Source organism: Podarcis melisellensis (genome assembly GCF_964234715.1).
Source record: "Podarcis melisellensis genome assembly, chromosome: 5".
Classification (NCBI taxonomy): domain Eukaryota; kingdom Metazoa; phylum Chordata; class Lepidosauria; order Squamata; family Lacertidae; genus Podarcis; species Podarcis melisellensis.
Genome location: NC_138537.1, coordinates 24,034,749 through 24,052,947, shown reverse-complemented (window position 1 = coordinate 24,052,947; position 18,199 = coordinate 24,034,749). Strand labels below are relative to the sequence as shown.

The 18,199-nt window shown below is 43.1% G+C and overlaps 1 protein-coding gene and 1 long non-coding RNA gene across 5 annotated transcripts in view; both read left to right on the top strand.

Moving 5' to 3' along the window:
- LOC309370057 overlaps positions 1-6,297 on the top strand; it is a 36,667-nt gene extending 30,370 nt beyond the window's left edge. The window contains exons 2-3 of the long non-coding RNA XR_014168398.1: positions 141-224; positions 6,169-6,297. This is a non-coding gene — a long non-coding RNA (uncharacterized lncRNA). The remainder of the gene's footprint in view (positions 1-140; positions 225-6,168) is intronic.
- Positions 6,298-8,990: 2,693 nt separating this feature from the next.
- MED12L (mediator complex subunit 12L) overlaps positions 8,991-18,199 on the top strand; it is a 168,626-nt gene continuing 159,417 nt past the window's right edge. For 2 of the 4 annotated variants that reach the window (XM_081910674.1, XM_081910673.1), the window contains exon 1: positions 8,991-10,620. In XM_081910674.1, the coding sequence (XP_081766800.1) occupies positions 10,522-10,620 (99 nt within the window). In that variant the 5' untranslated portion in view covers positions 8,991-10,521. The remainder of the gene's footprint in view (positions 10,621-18,199) is intronic. The other 2 variants (XM_081910675.1, XM_081910676.1) reach the window with 2 other exon arrangements.

Sequence of the window (18,199 nt, the reverse complement as noted above, 5' to 3'; positions counted from 1 at the left end):
TAAATAGTGCAAATGCTCCACTAACTCATTCTTGTAGCAGAACTATTTCTGCCAATGGGCAAAGAATTATTCCTATTGTGTATTCGTCTCTTATGTTTTATGCTGAAAATAAAACCTTGCACCGTGGCTTGCACTTACAGGGTATATCCAAAAGGTGGCACACCACTGTGCCTTAAGAAGACATTGAAATGGATTTATGCCGAGCAAGGTATCACTACAGCCAGGTATCACTACAGAACAATTTTCAGAATTCCAAGCAGGACGAAATAGTTCTGAAGCTTAAAGTATACTAGGATAAAGGAAAAGGGACCCCTGACCATTAGGTCAGTCGTGAACGACTCTGGGGTTGCGACGCTCATCTCGCTTTATTGGCCGAGGGAGCCGGCGTACAGCTTCCGGGTCATGTGGTCAGCATGACTAAGCTGCTTCTGGCGAACCAGAGCAGCACACGGAAACACCGTTTACCTTCCCGCTGGAGCGGTACCTATTTATCTACTTGCACTTTGACATGCTTTTACTTCCATACAAAAGGTGCAGATAAGGTCATAGGTGGTGGTTGTTATTGGTGGTGTGGCTTCCCCCGAATAGATCCATAATCAACAATGACACTATTAATTTATGCACATGGAGATATGTGATAATACACATTGGTGTCCATGTGTAGCGTATTTAATATCTGAGCACGGTATAACAGGACCAAATTTACACTATATGTGGACAAATATATCAGATTCATCTTCAGATATGGAGGCATGTGGCATTGCATATGTGTGCATGTGTGAATGTGCTTGACAGGTGTGAAATGTATCATACCAAAGTATGGTGTGGAATCTCTATACAGTGGTACCTCGGGTTACATACGCTTCAGGTTACATACACTTCAGGTTACAGACTCCGCTAACCCAGAAATAGTGCCTCAGGTTAAGAACTTTGCTTCAGGATGAGAACAGAAATCGTGCTCCGGCGGCGCAGCAGCAGCAGGAGGCCCCATTAGCTAAAGTGGTGCTTCAGGTTAAGAACAGTTTCAGGTTAAGTATGGACCTCCGGAACGAATTAAGTACTTAACCCGAGGTACCACTGTATAGCAGACTCTCAGAAGAGGTATAACCAGGGCAAAACAGGGAAAATGGGAATACCGCAGCATCTGAACTAGGAAAATGAAAGGATTTCCTTCATCAGACAGTGAAGAAGGACATGCCTCATTTCTATGTTTGAAGAAATCAAGATTCCCATTGTTTCCTGCAGCCAAGCGGTGGTTACCTGTCTGCTCATTATGCTTTTAATTACCATTGGAAGCATTCAACAGTCAGTGCCCACCTAATCCCCAATGAGGCTTACATGATGCCTACATTAAGATACTTTTGGCACCGGTTAATACTTTTTTAAAAATCTCCCAGACCTTGGTACAGTTTGTTTATGCTGTGTTTTAAATACCCCTAAAAACTCTGAAACCCCATTTTAAAATACAATATACTATAGAGACCCCTTATGCTGCGTTTAGAACCAGAATTGCATTTGCGTAGAAACTGTTTCTCAGGCGGCTAGTCCTGGCCTTTATAACCCTGTACCTTCTTCCAGAAGGCAGAAGCTGAAAGAGATCATTTCCGGGGTGCGTACTATCCTTCGCTATCTCTGCAGCTTTCTTATGGCACCTGACAGCATAGATTTGATCTAAGGTGGGAAGAGTGCACCCAGTTATTCTCTCTGCAGTCTTTACAACCCTGGACTGAAATGCTACTGTTTGAAATGCTACTGTTATCATCATCATCATCATTTTCTCTAATATTTCATTATTTTAATTGTTTGAATTCTGTATTAGCTGCCCAGAGGACTTTGACATGAAGAACTATGAACTATGGCACCACACTAAGAAGCAATGGATGTTGTTGGTTCCAAGTCGTCTAACATTCAGCCTTATAGGATGGCTCAGAGTTCTAGTGTCTGGAGAGAGGAATAAAAACTTATTCCTATTCATTTTCTTCACACCATGTAAACTGTTACACACTTCTATCATGTCCCGCTTGGTTTTTACCATGGAGGATAAATGGAACTAACAAAATAAGAGTTAGCTAAAGATAATGGGATTATTTAATTGCCTTAAACTGGGTTCTATTGAAACATCAACTGTCTGCAGCCCCCATTACAGAATTATTCCACTCAGCATCCATGTGACTGAAACTTTGTACAGGCACAGTAGGCAGCCCATTCAGGCCTTTAATGTGCTAATTAAAAAGCTAAATTAATATTTATGTAATCTGTCAGGTGCTGAGATTTCACGGCGCTCTAAATCCAAAAGCTACAATTTTACGAACAATAGTGGCTCTCCTAAATTAGGTTTCTGCATTGCAGCGTTGCTCAAGGTTTGACAGGAAACTCAAACACGTGATGTTACTTTTCTGTGTTATTCAGAAATAAAATCCATGGTCAAGGGCAGCCTTTAAGCTTATATAACAATTTTTACTCTGATGTATTGCCCTTCATTATGAAGGTTTTGGAAATCATTTTAAAAAGGAAATCGCATAACCTGCAATTCATGCAGTGTATGGTCGAAAGGGGAACACAGCCTGAGTCTTCAAGGTTTGTATATATAAAATAATATTGAGAACATAGGAAATCTCTGCTGGATCAGACCAAAGGGACATCTAGCCCAGTTCTCATGATGGCCAAGCAGATGCCTATATCTACTGGTATCCAAATGATGTGATTATTGTTCTGTGACCATTTGTATTTAAGGTTTTAGATCATACACAACATTGGTTTTGCCACATTATCAGGCCTCGTTGAAAGCAATTAGATGCTTTCCATTGAACTATTTACGGTAGAGTTTATGAAATAAGTATGGCCAGAGAAAATTTCTAACGAGTGCCTGAGTCAAAAGATGCCCTTTGCCCTAGCATTCCTCTATATCAGGCATGTCCAACTTCCAAGAGACTGCAATCTACTCCCACTATGAAAAAAAAAAATCTGGCAGTGATCTACCAAAGTTGTGGAGCTTTTTTAAGGAGCCAAAGTCGTGAAGCTTTTTTTTGGGAAGCCTTCTGGGTGGAATCAGGAGGCTGCTGGACATCCCTGTTCTATTTTAATGGAATGGCATGTAAAAATCACTTAGGGAAACATGCAGTTTTCTGGTTCACCACATAGAACACAAAACCTCACACGTCTCTTAGCTCGAGTCCTGGAAACTGGCATTCATGTAGGCCTTTCTGCTGCTTGATCAGAGCAAATTAATCACCAGTATATTAATAGATTACAAACAGTCTTTCTGGTATGCTTCTCCAGTCTAGCCTAATTTTTACTATTATTAACAGTTCTCTATTCATCTCAGTCTAACCCTATGATGAAAAGGGGATAGAGACTCACTCTAATGGCACATCAGCACAGATTACTGAATGGAATAAAATGTTAGCCCCTTTTGTATGTTAATACCTTGGGCTGAGGGATGCGGGTGCCGCTGTGGGTTAAACCACAGAGCCTAGGACTTGCTGATCAGAAGGTCGGCGGTTTGAATCCCCGTGACGGGGTGAGCTCCCGTTGCTCGGTCCCTGCTCCTGCCAACCTACTAGTTCGAAAGCACATCAAAGTGCAAGTACAGTGGTACCTCAGGTTAAGTACTTAATTCATTCCGGAGGTCAATTCTTAACCTGAAAATGTTCTTAACCTGAAGCACCACTTTAGCTAATGGGGCCTCCTGCTGCTGCTGCGCCTCCGGAGCACAATTTCTGTTCTCATCCTGAAGCAAAGTTCTTAACCCGAGGTACTATTTCTGGGTTAGTGGAGTATGTAGCCTGAAGTGTATGTAACCCGAGGTACCACTGTAGATAAATAGGTACCGCTCTGGTGGGAAGGTAAATGGCGTTTCTGTGCGCTGCTCTGGTTCACCAGAAGCAGCTTAATCATGCTAATGGTCAGGGGTCCCTTTACCTTTACCTTGGCTGAAAGGCAGTGTGGAAATACAAAAAGTAAGTAAGTAAGTAAGTAAGTAAGTAAGTAAGTAAGTAAAGGGTGTGTGTGAAATCACCAGGATGTGTTTGGGGGTTGCTGAACTTCTGATGATATCAGTGATATCCAGAAACTTACAAATCATGCTGTATTGTTTCTGTTTGGTTTGCTGCAATATCACTGTGAGTTCCCATAGTAAAAGTGAGCAATATTTCCAGGGTCTAGCCCCTAGTAACTGGCAAGGGTAAATTTGGGGGCAAATTATATTACTTGCAGTGCTTCTTGGCATATATTCTAGCATGGAATTTTCTTAGGCACTCGGAATGTTGGGCACTTACTGACCCAGAACTGCAAACTCATTCCCCTGTGATTTAGCTTTCCATTTTTTGGCTCAGTGTTTGATTTGCATGAAGACTAAATGGGTTATTGCTCAGCCGTACAGGATACAAATCTCTGTGCACTGATTGGCTGAAGGATGTTATTAGATGAGCATAGGGATTTATAGCAAAGAAGCCAGGCAAGGATTGAGGGGTGTGCTTCAGCATAATAAGTAATGTTACTTTTCTGATTCTGGTAGGAGTGGAAATGCGCATTTGTAAATGTCAGGGTCCCATTAATATGTTCTCATGCGTATGTTCTAGATACATTTTTACCCTGATCCAACAAGAGTGACACATGCATGGATATGGTTTTCCAGGCATGGATCAGGTTTCTAAATTAGCCCCTATATGCTTAAAAGGGTTCTCTCTCTCTCTCTCTCTCTCTCTCTGTCTGTCTGTGTGTGTGTGTGTGTGTGTGTGAGAGAGAGAGAGAGAGAGAGAGAGAGAGAGAAGACTGGATTTAGTAAGCAGGGATGTGTGCAGATTGTTCCCTCCTTACTTACACACACACACACACACACACGAATTGGCCCTTTAATGTGGTAGCAACTACCCTTTGGTATTCCTTGTATTCTCTGTTAGAAAGTCACAGTCTCTGTTGCATTATAGGTACAGTGGTACCTTGGGTTACATATGCTTCAGGTTACATACACTTTAGGTTACACACTCCGCTAACCCAGAAATAGTGCTTCAGGTTAAAAACTTTGCTTCAGGATAAGAACGGAAATCTTGCTCCGGCGGCGCAGTGGCAGCAGCAGGAGGCCCCATTAGCTAAAGTGGTGCTTCAGGTTAAGAACAGTTTCAGGTTAAGAACGGACCTCCGGAACGAATTAAGTACTTAACCTGAGGTACCACTGTACCTAATGAAGACCTTTCTCTTTCAACAAGTCTATCCTCATCTGCATCTGTATTGGAACTACTTTTTAACCCTTTTTATATGTGGAATTTTTTTTAAAAAAACCTTGTACTGTTTTAAATATGTGGAATTGTTTTTTATTTTTATTTTATTTAAAAAATACACTTGTTTTATAGTTGCAACTGTTTCGTTATTGCTTTATTATTGCATATTTTATTGTTGCAATCCATCCTGCAACCTTGTGGTTAGTGGTGGGCAAGGAAACTCAATAAATTGATGGGGCAGCATGGGACCGGGGGGTGGGGGCGGAATGGCATGTGTGCATGCACACAAAAATCCCATAATCATATCTTCTTGTGCTGCCTCATTTCATTTCCTCAAATATACCTCACCAGATTCTTCGTTACCAGTTCCACATGCATACAGAACTCCCACGACTTCAACAGGTCTAGGAATATCCGACACCAGGTGCTGGCTGAGTTAATTAATGCTTTGCCTTTGGAACCATGGAGACAACATTGCTATCAACATCCACCAAAGGTGTTTGGAGAAGCTGTGTAGCTACTGCATTCTATAAAACAAGGGAGGGGACATCCAGCTGTTAATGTACTGGTCTTTGCAGTGCTGTCCACAAGGGCTCCTGCCTTTTGTACATGCATGTAGGCTCTATCGCAGGGGTCAGCAAACCTTTTCAGCAGGGGGCCGGTCTACTGTCCCTCAGACCTTGTGGGGGGCTGGACTATATTTTGAAAATAAATAAATAAAATGAAAGAATTCCTATGCCCCACAAATAACCCAGAGATGCATTTTAAATAAAAGGACACATTCCACTCATGTAAAAACACGCTGATTCCCGGACCGTCCATGGGCAGGATTTAGAAGGCGCTTGGGCCGAATCCAGCCCCCGGGCCTTATTTTGCTTACCCATGCTCTATCGGGACACATTGCCTTGTATCTGCAGACTCAGCAACTCTGAGCATCATTTTGTTGCAGATCCACATACTCTACAGAAGTTGCACTGAGGGCCTACAGATATATTTGCTGAGAGCCAGAGGTGTATGTAGCTCTGATGTGTACATGGAGTGCCACAATAATTTATGTGGCATTTGAAGCCTGCACATGTACAATGAAACTACAGTAGTACCTCGGGTTACATACGCTTCAGGTTACACACACTTCAGGTTATAGACTCCGCTAACCCAGAAATAGTACCTCAGGTTAAGAACTTTGCTTCAGGATGAGAACAGAAATCGGGCTCTGGCGGCGTGGCAGCAGTGGGACGCCCCATTAGCTAAAGTGGTGCTTTAGGTTAAGAACAGTTTCAGGTTAAGTATGGCCCTCCAGAACGAATTAAGTACTTAACCTGAGGTACTGTACTGGAATGAAGTTTCTATATGTCCTTAAAAACAACATATTGCATATAACAACTATGTATCTATAGTAGTTATATAACAACTATATAACTATGAATACCAATTCTACACAGACATGGTATTCTGTAAAGATTTTAATACATTTAAAATAGTCTCTATAAAGGCATATAAGTTATTATGTTTCCGTATTGGCTGTCAAATAAAGAAATAGCTGCTGGATTTTTTCCTGGTACCTTCACAGAGTATTTGGGCATAATACATCTGAGCTGAGACGTACAGAATCTGCTTCCCAAGTTGTGTGGTTTGAGGCTGTCTTAGTGTAGTTCCACTTTTTAGATACACTTCATTTATTAAACAAACACTATTCCTGCACTGCTAGGACCTGGTGGTGATGCCATACAATAGGGATGAGAACAAGAAATACAAGGTCACTGAATACTTAACATTTAGCTCAGGGACAACTTCCTCAACAGAATAAATCAGATCGTATGTTTTAATCAAGTGCAAATGCTTGTTATATTTTATTATCTCCACTCCTCACCCCCCAACAGTCTCTGGTTAGAACAAACTGTATTTGCCTGCAGAATAATTAATGTTGACACACATCTTTGTTGAGACTGTGATCATTCATATCAGCAAATGTCAGAATGGAAATAATTAAATATTACATTTTGGGTAGACATTTTTAGTGGAAATATTTATTATTATTATTTTTTTTATTAATTTTCCAAACACATAATAAAAGACATACACATTACAAAACAAAAACATACCCAACATTAAACATATATCGACTTCCCCATACCTCCCTTTTGCTGCATCCTTATTCCAAAGTTCTTTAGCAACCCTTTAATCAGTTTATCTACTGTTTCCCTTTCATTAAGTTTCTTTAAACTTAATTACAGCTGTATTTCTCTACTTCTTACCCCTTGACATCTCAACACTCCTCGATCTTACAACAGTTTTTAAGATATAATTTAAACTTCTTCCAGTCCTCTTCCACTGTCTCTTTCCCCTGGTCTCGGATTCTGCTGGTCATTTCTGCTAGTCCCATGAAGTCTGTCACCTTTGTCTGCCATTCTTCCAGAGTAGGTAGTTCTTGCATCTTCCAATACTTTGCCAGAAGAATTCTTGCTGCTGTGGTAGCATACATAAAAAATGTCCTATCCTTCTTTGGCACCAGTTGGCCAACCATGCCCAGGAGGAAAGCCTCAGGTTTCTTAGGAAAAGTCCATTTAAGGACCTTCTTAATTTCATTATAGATCATTTCCCAGAAGGCTTTAATCTTTGGGCAGGTCCACCAAAGGTGGTAGAAGGTACCTTCCGCATTTTTAGTGGAAATAAAGTTGATCCTTTCTCCTGTATTTCGGTGACTTTTATTTTCACCTCTGACAAGCTGCATTTATATATTGGGCAACGTGAGAAGCATTTACAGATTTTTATGGACCTCTAAAGTGTTCATAAAGTGGGACCTAAATGTATTTTATACAGCTTTTTTTTTTTTAAGTTACCGAATTCAACCTTGTTTTTCCTTCTTGTTGTGAGAGAGCCAATAGGTACTTAAATAATGCACAAGGGAAAAAGCCTTTGATGGTTTATTCCCAAAAGCTGAAATGCTAACATTTCGTGTCAGTTAAGTTGGACACATGAACTTGGCCTGGCAGCAAGCAGCAACCAATGCAGATCATAGGTTTTATGTGCTGACATGGTGTCATTTCTTCATGGTCATAACAGAGGTAGCTTGCAGGGTGGGGGTAGAAGTAATGTGTAATACTTTACATTATTCCTTCAAAATGTGGTGGGTCAGCCCTGTTGTATTTGGGAGCCCTCCTGTTCATTTTGCTGAACAGGGTCATGGCCCTTAAGTCCTGCCCCAATGGCACTGCTTCCTGTGCACACTTACTTGGAAGTAAGCTCCATTTAACTCTTTGTTATTGCACTCTTATAAATTTCAGCTCAAAAGTAAAGAGGTCAATGGGGCCTTTCCCCAGAAGAAGAGAAGAAGAGTTTGGTTTTGTTAGCATAGTATGTAATGAATTTTAATATTTTTAACTATTGTAGTGTTGATTTTTGTGCACAGGCATGGTCCTCACAATAAACGGATTTTGACTTTGATACCCCGCTTTATCACTACCCGAAGTAGTCTCAAAGCGGCTAACATTCTTCTTTCCCTTCCTCCCCGACAACAAACACTCTATGAGGTAAGTGGGGCTGAGAGACTTCAAAGAAGTGTGACTAGCCCAAGGTCACCCAGCAGCTGCATGTGGAGGAGAGGAGACGTGAACCTGGTTCCCTAGATTACAAGACTACTGCTCTTAACCCCTACACCACACTGGCTCTCTCCCAGGGTATACATAAAACTTCAAGTACTTATGCATAGGACTGGACTGCAGGAATACTTACCCAAGAGCAAACAACACCTAGGAAATATATTTTGGCTAACCTTTTTTGTTCTCAGAAGCAGCTGCAGAGATGTTACCTCAATCTTGCAAAAGAAATCTTCTGATGATTCTAATCTGTGTTGCATTATATTACTGGCATCCACTGCCTTGAGAGACAATGGAGTGTGCCTTTAAGGGTGAAGCCATGAAGGCAAAACGCTGCATTAGCAGCCCCAAAGTGACTTCCCTGGGGGTGCAAGCCTGGACAGTGTGTATGGAGGTCCTGGGCTGCCCAGATGCTAAGACCCTGTTCTTGGCCTCACTGATGTGATCCAAAGGTAAGCAGAGCAGTGTGTTTGGCACCAGTTTGGCTACAGAAGCTGCTGGAAGGTGTTCAAAGCACCATCCAACCATCTTAGGGACTCCACTCTGGATTTGTGTAGGGCTTATTTCTTAGCCTTTTCTTCTCCCAAAGATGTCCCACAAGGCAGCAGAAGTTTAGGACCAGTTTTCTTTCTCCTAGGTAAGCTACCTTTCCAGATTGATGAATTCCATCTGCTCCTGTGTTGTAAGCACACCACTATTAAAGTCCCAGAGAAGGTTACAAGAATTTCAAACACACCATTAAAAACAGTTGGGGAAAAACTTAAAATTACAGAAAAAAATACAATCACAAAAAATAGAGTGGTTCTAGACATAGATGGCACAGTTTTTCCGAACTGACATGGATGTCAAGGAAGTGGAGCACAGCAATATGAATGTGTGCTTTGAAACCACCCCCACAGAACAATTCCCATAGTACTATAGGCACTTAATTAAGGTCAGTAATGGATGTGACTTAGTTATCCCTTAACCACATTATTACATTCACGATCAGGTGCATTTTCATGGTCAATCCAACGCTCCTTGGAATCATTCTAGGCCACGCTAGCAATGATGGGTGTGGAAATGGGTGGGTCAGTTCCGACTTCAGATTGATTGATTGATTGATTGATGTGCTCTGATCGCGTGTATGTGGAGAAGATCCCTCCCGCCCCTGTTGACCTTCTCAGTGGCGACTGAAAATCCTCAATAACCTGCGCTATTGGGAGGAGGAGGAGGAAAGGGGTGGTGGGAAGAGAGAAAAACGAAGCGTGGTGCCAATGGAACTACATCCCTGGTGGAAAAAAATCTTCCGGTGACATTTGCTCTAGCCTGAGACTTTGCAGCAGCAGCAGCCGCCGGGGAAGAAACAGCATCACGTTAAGCTCAGCAGGGGTGGCTGTTTCTTTTGTGTCCCTGGGCACCGAGTTGCTTTCATTCCCGAGTTGCTCGCTGCCTCCCTCCCGTAGTTACCGGGCCCTTGGGTGACTGAGGGGGTGGCCCCCCCTCTCTCGCCTCTGTGCGTTGGCTCGCATTTGTGCAGCAGCAGCAGCAGCAGCAGCCTCCCCGCCGCCTCTCTCTCTCCCCTGTCGGAGAAGAGCCAGGCCCAGAGGGGGAGCCCGTCTGCCAGCCAAGTGCTGCTCCCTGGCGCTCAGAGGCTGCTCCATCTCCAACTCACTCCCTCGCGCGCTCTCCCTCTCATTCATTTCGCCGGCTAAACATGAGAGATCATGGCCGCCTTCGGGCTCCTCAGCTATGAGCAGAGACCTCTCAAGCGCTCCCGCTTGGGGCCGCCCGACGTCTACCCTCAAGACCCCAAGCAGAAGGAGGTAACGGGGAGGGACGGGGGGTAAAAGGAAGCCCGCGCTTTCGCCCCTTCCCCGCCAGCGCGCGCTTGGCGAGGGGGAGAAGTTTGCCCGGTGGCTACTTGAGAAGGAAGGGGGGGAGGGGAGAATGAGGGCTGGGGGGCTCTGAGGGAAGAGGACATGCAGCAGTCGGGGCTGCGGCCCCATTCTGAGGGGATTCCGCCGTAGGACTCGGCTTCTCCGGAGGGCGGAAGGGGCGCACCGGGTCTCCGTGCGCGCGCGCGCTCCTGTCTGCCTGGGCCTGACGCACTCCGGGCTCCCGGTGGCTGTGGCGGCTCCCCGCCCCCCTCTCTCCTCCTCCGTGTTCCCGGCTCGCTTGTCCCTTCAGCGCACCTCCCTAAACTTTTGGAAAATGTCGGCTCCCGAAAGGGGAAGCCGCCCTTTCCCCTACCCACCCCCCTCCGCGCGCCCACAAACCCTGACTCGCGTTTGGTACACCTGGGCAAGAGCCCCTGGCACCTCGCAAAGGGCTCTCTCAGGTATGCGTAGTGAAGGGTATCCTTCTCCCAACATGTGGAGAATTGATTTCTGTTCAACGCCCCCTTACCCCCCCACACACCTGACTTCTTGGGACTTCTTGTGTGAGGGGATGGAGGGCCATGCTGAAATAGTCAGTGTGTTTTTCCACTGGAAAAAAGGTGCCAAGGTATCAGGGGTGTCAACTTGAAGAAAATAATGTGTGTGGGGGGGATAAGCCCCGCCCCACATAATTGCTCACATGGCATGGTGCACACACATCATGTGAATGTCAGTGCCCATCAACTGCAGGGGGTGTGTGACCCCCTCAAATATTTTATTTTGGGGAGGGGGTAAAGACCCCCTCAGCTCCTGGGAGTCGGCTCCTGTGCTAGGCATGGTGGCAGGCAGGTATTTCCCATGGGCTAGTGCACTTGACTCAGAAGTCAATAAAGCTCCTCCACCACCACTTTCAAAACACACACAGCCACAATCATATGACTTTAAGGCACCTGCTTTTAACAATTAATTGCAACAGCCAGTGGCACTGAATAGTAACTTGTGATGCTATCTAGATATGCTGCTCTGCAATTAACGTGTAATTATTTCAAGTTGGGGAGGAAAGGCCTATTATAATGGCTACCTGCAAGTTGCTGAGGGATTTGCTTGTTTCCTTCACTCACCTGCTACCCAGCTGTAACTAACCTGTTCCTTTCTAAAGGTTCAAGACCACAAGTCACCTGTTAGATTAGATGGCTAATTTCCAGGTGTTACTACTGCCTTTGTGTGGCTGCAGGAGTAACTCGATGTTACTGCAATGTTTCCAAGCCTCTTTCCATGTGGGTAGGCCCTATCCTCCAATCCAGGGAGAAAAGTGTTGACGGGAAGGTATGGTGTTTATATGGTATCTCTCTATGGAACTGGACCAGCCCACATGGTAAATGGCTTGCAAATAATATCCCGCCCCCAAAGCCACTACTTCAATATGAAATTATTGTGCCATCTCTGTACATTATGGTGTTTTATAGTAAGCATGCCTGATAAATCTCTATCCCCAAGGGGCTCATAAGTGTAAGGGAAACTGGGAAATGGAGCTGGGGGTAAGCACATCTGATTATTCCAGTTACCTTGCCATATCCAAAATACAGGTGGTGGTTCTGAAGGCTTTGTCGCAAATTTGTGTCACTCAGAACTTTATTGTGTAGCTGTAATTTGAGAATTGGCCTAGATCTATTTACTTTTTACTGTGGACTTATTCAAATTATGTTGCGGTTCTTATAATATGCATTGTACATTGGACAGGGAAGTTTTACCACGTGTTAAAAAAGGAGGAATTGTTTCTTATCCAGCCAAAACTTTCAACTTGATAGTTTTGAGTTGTTTTATATACCACAACAGTAAATGTGATAACTGGGTGAATGTTGCCACTTGCTGATAAGTCACAGTTTTGGTTCGTCAGGGCAAAATGTAAGAAGATTTTGATACACGTGTATTGGACTAGGGAACCAAATTTCGTCTTCATTTCTTACACTTGCCAAAGTCAGGTTGGGAAGCGTCTGGAGCAGTTGAAGAAATTTTAATTTCTTTTTGTATTTCAGATTTTCTAAAAAGCCTTGTACATACTTTATGGAAGGTTTTTATTTCTCTACTCAAAAGTTTCTATTTAGAGTAACCATATGGAATGCTAAAAAAAAAAAAAAAGGTTGAGCATATTCTTCAAATGTTAATAATAAACGTTAACTGCCATACTTAATTTGGGAAGAATGCTGACTATTAATAACTATGCTTAGCTTACAGAATAGATAAATATTACATATTTGAACAACAATATAATACAAACACATTGGCCTGTTGCGCAACAGTATAATATAAACACATTGGCCTATTGTTTGCTACCGTTTTGTTACGCTGTGACCAAATTTGAGAGCTGATATGAGTGCACAGCAGGGGTAACCAATGTGCCCTCCAGATATTGGACTCAAGCTCCCATTAGCCCTAGCCAACATAGGCTGTGGCAAGGGATGATGGGAGTTGTAGTCCAGCAACATCTGGAAAGCACCACATTGGCGATCCCAGGCATATAGAATGCAGTTTAATGGTCTTCATATTAGCATGACATAACTGACAGCTGGATTCTAGCTTGGAATCCCAATCTTGTCACTTAGGCCATCTTTACTGTTGTACCACATTCCTTGGATTGATTATCAAAAATTGGGTGATGCCTGAGATAGTAATCTCTGTAATTAGTTTTGATCTCATCCCCACACCCATATCAAAGCCAGCTGTGGGTTCATAGTCTCTTGACTCTTGTTCAATCTGCTTTCCAAGAGTTGAAGACATGTGGCCACAGCCAGTGTCTCCCAAGTCTTCTAGAGTACAAGATTCGGTATATGCAAGATCTGGTAAATTCAAATCAGTTTGTTTCTCACCTTGTGGAGGCTTCTGTAAAGAAAAATGTTTTGTGACTCCCCAATTTACAGAACCAAGGTTTTTAAAAATTATTTTTAAAAAAAGCATTTCTTTCATAGGTTTCTGTGATTTCTTGGGGTATTTATGTGTGTTTTAGCCTGCTTTTCAATCAAAACAATTTCTAAGTGGGTAGATAAGTGGGATGCTTATGTTCATTTTTCCATAATCATTTTCACAAGAGTAAAAAAACCAACACCAAATCAATGCACACCTGATGACCTGTGCAAGACCGTGTCATCTTTGGAATGTGATATAATTAGTGACTTTAATTTTAATTTTAATTTCTGTTTGCAGTAGCAGCAACTTCCCAAACAACGAAATGTGTTCCATTTCCTATATACATTGAACCACATATTTTTAAGAATGGTATATGCTTTTCACATGTTGTAATCAATGTTGTGGTCGCGAATATTTATATGTTCCACTGCTAATAGAAATGGAACTGGTTCAGGTGTGTATAACTTGTGAAACAAACTGAACTTTTGTTACTTGCTGCTGAAATCAGGCAAATAATGCTAATGACCTGACATTCTGTACATAGCTTTTGTTAAAACATCATTGTTGTAAGTACATACTAGTTAAAATAACATTATAGCAACTGAAGCATCTCCTGAATGTAAAAATGTGTTCAGTTTGTGGACAGTCACTGCCGATGGAGGGGTTATGGTAGCATGTGTAAAACTAATTTGAAGAATCATGGGAGTCTGCTGAGAAAGCTGCTGCTCCAGTGCATGAGGTCATCCCCCGCAGGGTTCACTGTGGAGCTGCCCCCGGATCTTAGAATATCTCTGCTCGGTATTTTCCCATGTGATGGAATAAATCAGTACAACGTCAAGATTTGCAACTATAAAATAACCACTTCCTTAGAAAACTGGCTGCAGTTCCAAATCTCTTACCAATGAGTAAGTCCCTTTGAATTCAGTATCACTTGCTGTGAGTAAATATACCTTGGATTGGGCTACATATGTGGAATACTGAATTCAGACTTGCTGTAGTTGTCTGCCAATGATTCTGTGCTAAATTAAATAGGTTGTTTAATGTGAAACCCTGTAGGAGGGAGGAAAAGCTCCCAAGCACCTCTATCTTTATAAACTGACATGGTTCAGGCTATGCCACGTCAGTCCTCTTCCATGCAACAGTGCTTCGAGGAAGTGTTGCTATCCAGATGCTTTGCTGCGCTATGTCACTCAAGACATCACTGAAGCAACACAGAAAGGAGTGAAAAACCATTTTTAAGCCTCTTGTAAATTGTGAGCTAGGAAAAGACACCAGTGTGGATTCAGATGCTAGGCTAAGTGGGAGCCCTGGCTAGTCCTAAGAACAGCCCACATCACCACTGGTGCCAAGGTTAGACGAAGGGAGTGTGCAACATTGCAGCCCACTCCCAGTTACTTAACAATAGCTAAGCAGTTGGTAGTGTTTCATTTCTATGAAGACATAGTGGTGGGCATATATGCACTTTAGGAGAAGTACTTTGGAGCGTTAACCTAGTCAACAAGGTATTGTATTTTTTGCTCTATAAGACTCACTTTTTCCCTCCTAAAAAGTAAGGGGAAATGTGTGTGCGTCTTATGCGAATGCAGGCTGTGCAGCTATCCCAGAAGCCAGAGCAGCAAGAGGGATTGCTGCTTTCACTACACAGCGATCCCTCTTGCTGTTCTGGCTTCTGAGATTCAGAATATTTTTTTCCTTGTTTTCCTCCTCCAAAAACTAGGTATGTCTTGTGGTCTGGTGCGTCTTATAGAGCAGTGTTTTTCAACCTTTTTTGGGCAAAGGCACACTTGTTTCATGAAAAAAATCACGAGGCACACCACCATTAGAAAATGTTAAAAAAATTAACTCTGTGCCTATATTGACTATATATAAAGTAATTCTCTTGAATAGGAATCAAATAAACACAAAGAAAGTATTTTATAATTACTTTATTATGAAATAGTAAGTAAACAGAAATATGAAAAATTATAAAATACTTTATTTTTAAATCTTTTGAATTTTTCAATTTTTCCCACGGCACACCAGGCAACATCTCGCGGCACACTAGTGTGCCGCGGAGCAGTGGTTGAAAAACACTGTTATAGAGCGAAAAATACGGTAGGTCCTCAAAATAATGGGAATACAGAACATCCAAATACTGAAGCAGTAAAGTGTCATGGTTGGGACTATGTTACCACTCAGAAGACAATGTCTTCTTCTTAGTAAACTTCTGGAAAAGTTAGTCTGGCAACGAGCCTCACTCACAGAGTGTTTGTTGTGGGGGAGGAGGGAAAGGAGATTGTTAGCCACTTTGAGACTCCTTAGGGTAGTGATAAAGTGGGATATCACATTCAAACTCTTCTAATTATCCTTTAAAACCATTCTGTTCAAAACTTAAAAGACTGAATTGTTTCCTAAGTTTCAAATATCTGGCTTAAATGTGGAATGTCCTGTTTGGCTGATGTAAATTGGCAATGGGCGTTGTTATTAGGTGACAGCTTTATATTGAGGAAGAGGTCCTTGATGGTATATCGATTGTGGTTGAGTCAGAAAGTGGGTAGAGAAAAGTTTCTTCTCCCTCTCTCATAACATAAGAACTCATGGACATCCAATGACGCTGGACATTGGAAGATTGCAAACAGCTAAAAGAAAAAGTATTTCTTTGTGTAGTGAGTAGTTAAGCTATGGAACTCGCTTACACAGGGGACAGTGATGGCCATCAACTTAGGTGGTTTTAAAAGAGGATTAGACAAATTGATGGAGGACAAGTGTGGTGTAGTGGTTAAGAGTGGTGAACTCATAATCTGGTGAACCGGGTTCGCGTCCCCACTCCTCCACATGCAGCTGCTGGGTGACCTTGGACCAGTCACGCTTCTCTGAAGTCTCTGAGCCCCACTCACCTCACAGAGTGTTTGTTGTGGGGGAGGAAGGGAAAGGAGAATGTTAGCTGCTTTGAGACTCCTTCGGGTAGTGATAAAGCGGGATATCAATTCCAAACTCTCAAGTTAACCCTGATGGCTATGTCCTGCCTATGCAATGGGAGGCAGCAAGCCTCTGCATACTGGTTGCTGGAAACCACAGGACAGGAAGGTGCTTTTGTGCTCAAATCCTGTTTGCAGGTTCCCCACCAACATCTGGTTAGCCACCATGAGAACAGGATGCTGAAGAAGATGGGTCCATTGGCCTGATCCAGCAGACTCTTCTTACATTCTTTTTGTTCTTAGTGTTGGAATACACTACAATGAATTCTTGCTAGAGTTTGTTGCACGGCTTGAATCCTCAGTGTGCCCCCAATCAGTCAACTTTTGTTGCCTGTTGAATTTTTCTCTTAAGTTGGGGGTGCTCTCTATAAGATATTCCCAGGGCCTGCTTGAGAGTGTAAGCATTTCCTACAATTGGTTTTAGGACATTTAAAAATGCACTGGAGGGATTTTAGCTTGGAGCTATAGATGACTACACCAGTTATCTTTCATCTTCCCTGCTGGATATGGTATTGCTGTACTGTATCTTTTCCTGAGTACCAGTGTGGCCTTGTCAGTCTCTTTTCACCTCTCTACAGATTCAGGAATACCTGTTATAATTTCTTTGATGGATCGCATTGTCTCCAATTGCCTCCCAAAGGACACAATGTCATGGTCGCTGATGGCATACAGGGCTGGCTAAATTGTTCTGCCATATAGAAGTAAATTTCCCAGAGGCTGGGAATCGGATATAAATCCCCTTCAAATAAGCTGCAGCAAAGATCCTAAAAATTACACATCAGTTAGTATTTCGGATGTCTGTTCTTAAAATCTATAACTGCTTTCTTCTTGAACAGGAAAATTGGGCAGAGCAAAACCAGGTTGTGGAGAATCTGCCCTGTTTGCAGAAAGTCCCTGGTTCAGTCCCCAGCTTAGGCCTGGGACTCCGCCAGGACAGACACTGGACAGACACTGCTCATAGCTGTCAACTGTCCCCTATTTGGCTGGAAAGTCACTTATCCCAACGCTATGTCCCACTGCTGTCCTTTATTGATGATGTCCCTTAAATTTCCTGGGTTTCAAAGGCAGCAGCTCCTCTCCCTCCCTCCCTCCCTGCCAGCCAGCCAGGGAGGAGGGAGGCTCCAACTGTGTTGCTTGGCTGCATTGCTCACCCAATAAGGAGTCTAAGAACGAATTGGGGGGGTGGAGCTTGCATGCCTTGTGCCGATCAAATCGCCCGCATTGCCTGGGGACTCGCCTTTGCTCAGCGCTTCCCAGCGGAGAGGTGACGGTGGTTTTTCTTGCTGTATCCCCTTTGACGGGTTTGCTGCGCTGTGGGAACCACCACTTGAGGCTTCGTTTGGCTGCTGGCTGGGCTTTCTGCCTTTGGCTCAGAGGGGCTCAGAGGTTGAACATACCTGTGCTGGGAAAATCCCCTTATTTTGGCTGCTGGTCCCTTATTTTCAAATCTGTAAGTTGACAGCTATGACACTGCTACTTAGGGTAGATAATGAGCTAAATGGAACTATGGTCTGACTCAGTGTAAGGAAGCTTTGTATGTTGACATAGAAGAAGCACCAACATTTCGAAAAGGGGAAAACGGCCTTGGCCAGTTTTCTCTGCTGTACCATTTGATATCAAAATATGTTAAACTAGAAAACAGATGCCTCATCAACCTTTCCCTA